The sequence below is a fragment of the Emiliania huxleyi genome, assembly GCF_000372725.1.
Source record: "Emiliania huxleyi CCMP1516 unplaced genomic scaffold EMIHUscaffold_6949, whole genome shotgun sequence".
NCBI lineage: Eukaryota > Haptophyta > Isochrysidales > Noelaerhabdaceae > Emiliania > Emiliania huxleyi.
Genome location: NW_005196795.1, coordinates 1 through 1397, shown reverse-complemented (window position 1 = coordinate 1397; position 1397 = coordinate 1). Strand labels below are relative to the sequence as shown.

The following is a 1397-nucleotide window of genomic DNA, read 5'->3' as shown; positions in this document are numbered from 1 at the left end:
CCCGGTTGTTGGTTGGGCGGAAAAACTTGGGGATAAAGAGGCCGTGGCAAAATAAGGACCATTGTTAGTTTTTGCCGAGAGTGTCCCCCCCCCCCCAAAAAAAAAAAAAATAGGGGCATTAAAGGTGGCCCCCCCCCACCCCCTTACGCCCCCCCCCGCCCCGCCGCAGGACGCAGTCGGTCGACGCCGCCGAGATCCTCGCCGCGTGCTCCGGCGCTTTTGGCGGCTCCGGCACTGCCGCCTGCACCGCCCCTGCTGCCTCACCCCAGCCGAGCCCGCTGACGGCAGCGCAGGCGGCCGCTACCTTCCCAGCGACCGCGGCGGCAGCGACTGCGGCGGCAGCGGCAGAGACAGCGACCGCTGCGGCGGCGGCGGCCAACGGAGGCAGCTCAGTCGCGCCCGGGGTGGAGACGTACCAGAGCGAGGGTTCGGCTGCCATGGGCTCTATCCCGCTGCACTCGAGTGGCGCGGCGCTCGCCCAGGCGCAGGCGGCGCTCGCGTCGCTGCAGGCGCAGGCGGCGGCCAGCGACCACCTTTCCAGCCTGCATTCTGGCTCGGCCGCCTAAGGGCAACAAGGAGTAGGAGCGGCGGCAGCGGCCCCCTTGTAGTAGACGCGGTCACGCACCGTGTACGTCTCCGCGGCACAATGCATGTTCCCGCGTGACTCTGGTGTGCTGTGTGGTCTGCCCTGCGCCCCGATTACGTGTGGGGTGCGCGGCCTACGTTGAGACACACAGCACATCGAAATGGAGGGGTCTTTTCTCGCAGCTGCGAGACATGCTTGTTCTCGGAGCGGGGCATCCAAAACAACAGGGCGGAAGGGAGGGGTGACCATACGCGCAGCGCAGGAGGGGTGCCCCTAAGGGGGCACAAAGGTAGCTCAAAGGGGAGTGAACAAGACGCCGCACAGGCGACGTGCACGCTCGCCGCCTGCGCTCGCCGCGTCGCTCTCTCCCTCCCCTTCTTTGCTTGAACTGGGGAATAAAGAGAGCTTCTGCGAGCCGCGCTCGGCCCCTGTCGGGCGCGATGGCCGCGGCAGTACCGCCGATTGATCTGCACTGCGTTCACGCGGGGCCCGACGCCCCCGTCCAGGGCCCTTTCGTAAAAATTGCCCGAGTGGTCTGTGGGGAAAAAACGAAAATCGAGACGGACTTCTTGAACGGCCGGGCAACATGTCTTCCTTACTATTATTAATTGATGCTTTTTGCACGGCTGAGCCCCCCCCCTCCCATCTAATCGGCGCGCATGGGATACCTCCCTGGCTCTCCCGCTCCGCGCCGGATCTAATTCCTCCGCCCCGTGGTTTCCACATTCCTCAGTGAACCCTCACCCTTTCTGTTCTCCCGCCCGTACCCCTACCTTCCCAACCTCCCGCCCCCATCCCGCCCCCCCCTCTC

At 65.6% G+C, this 1397-nt stretch overlaps 1 protein-coding gene across 1 annotated transcript; it reads left to right on the top strand.

The window, feature by feature from the left end:
* Window positions 1–169: 169 nt before the first annotated feature.
* Window positions 170–566, top strand: EMIHUDRAFT_124870 (hypothetical protein; the record flags this gene model as incomplete). The annotated part of the gene is made up of 1 exon (XM_005762081.1): window positions 170–566. A coding segment is annotated over one exon (397 nt), but the record flags the coding sequence as incomplete, so codon positions are not given.
* Window positions 567–1397: the final 831 nt, after the last annotated feature.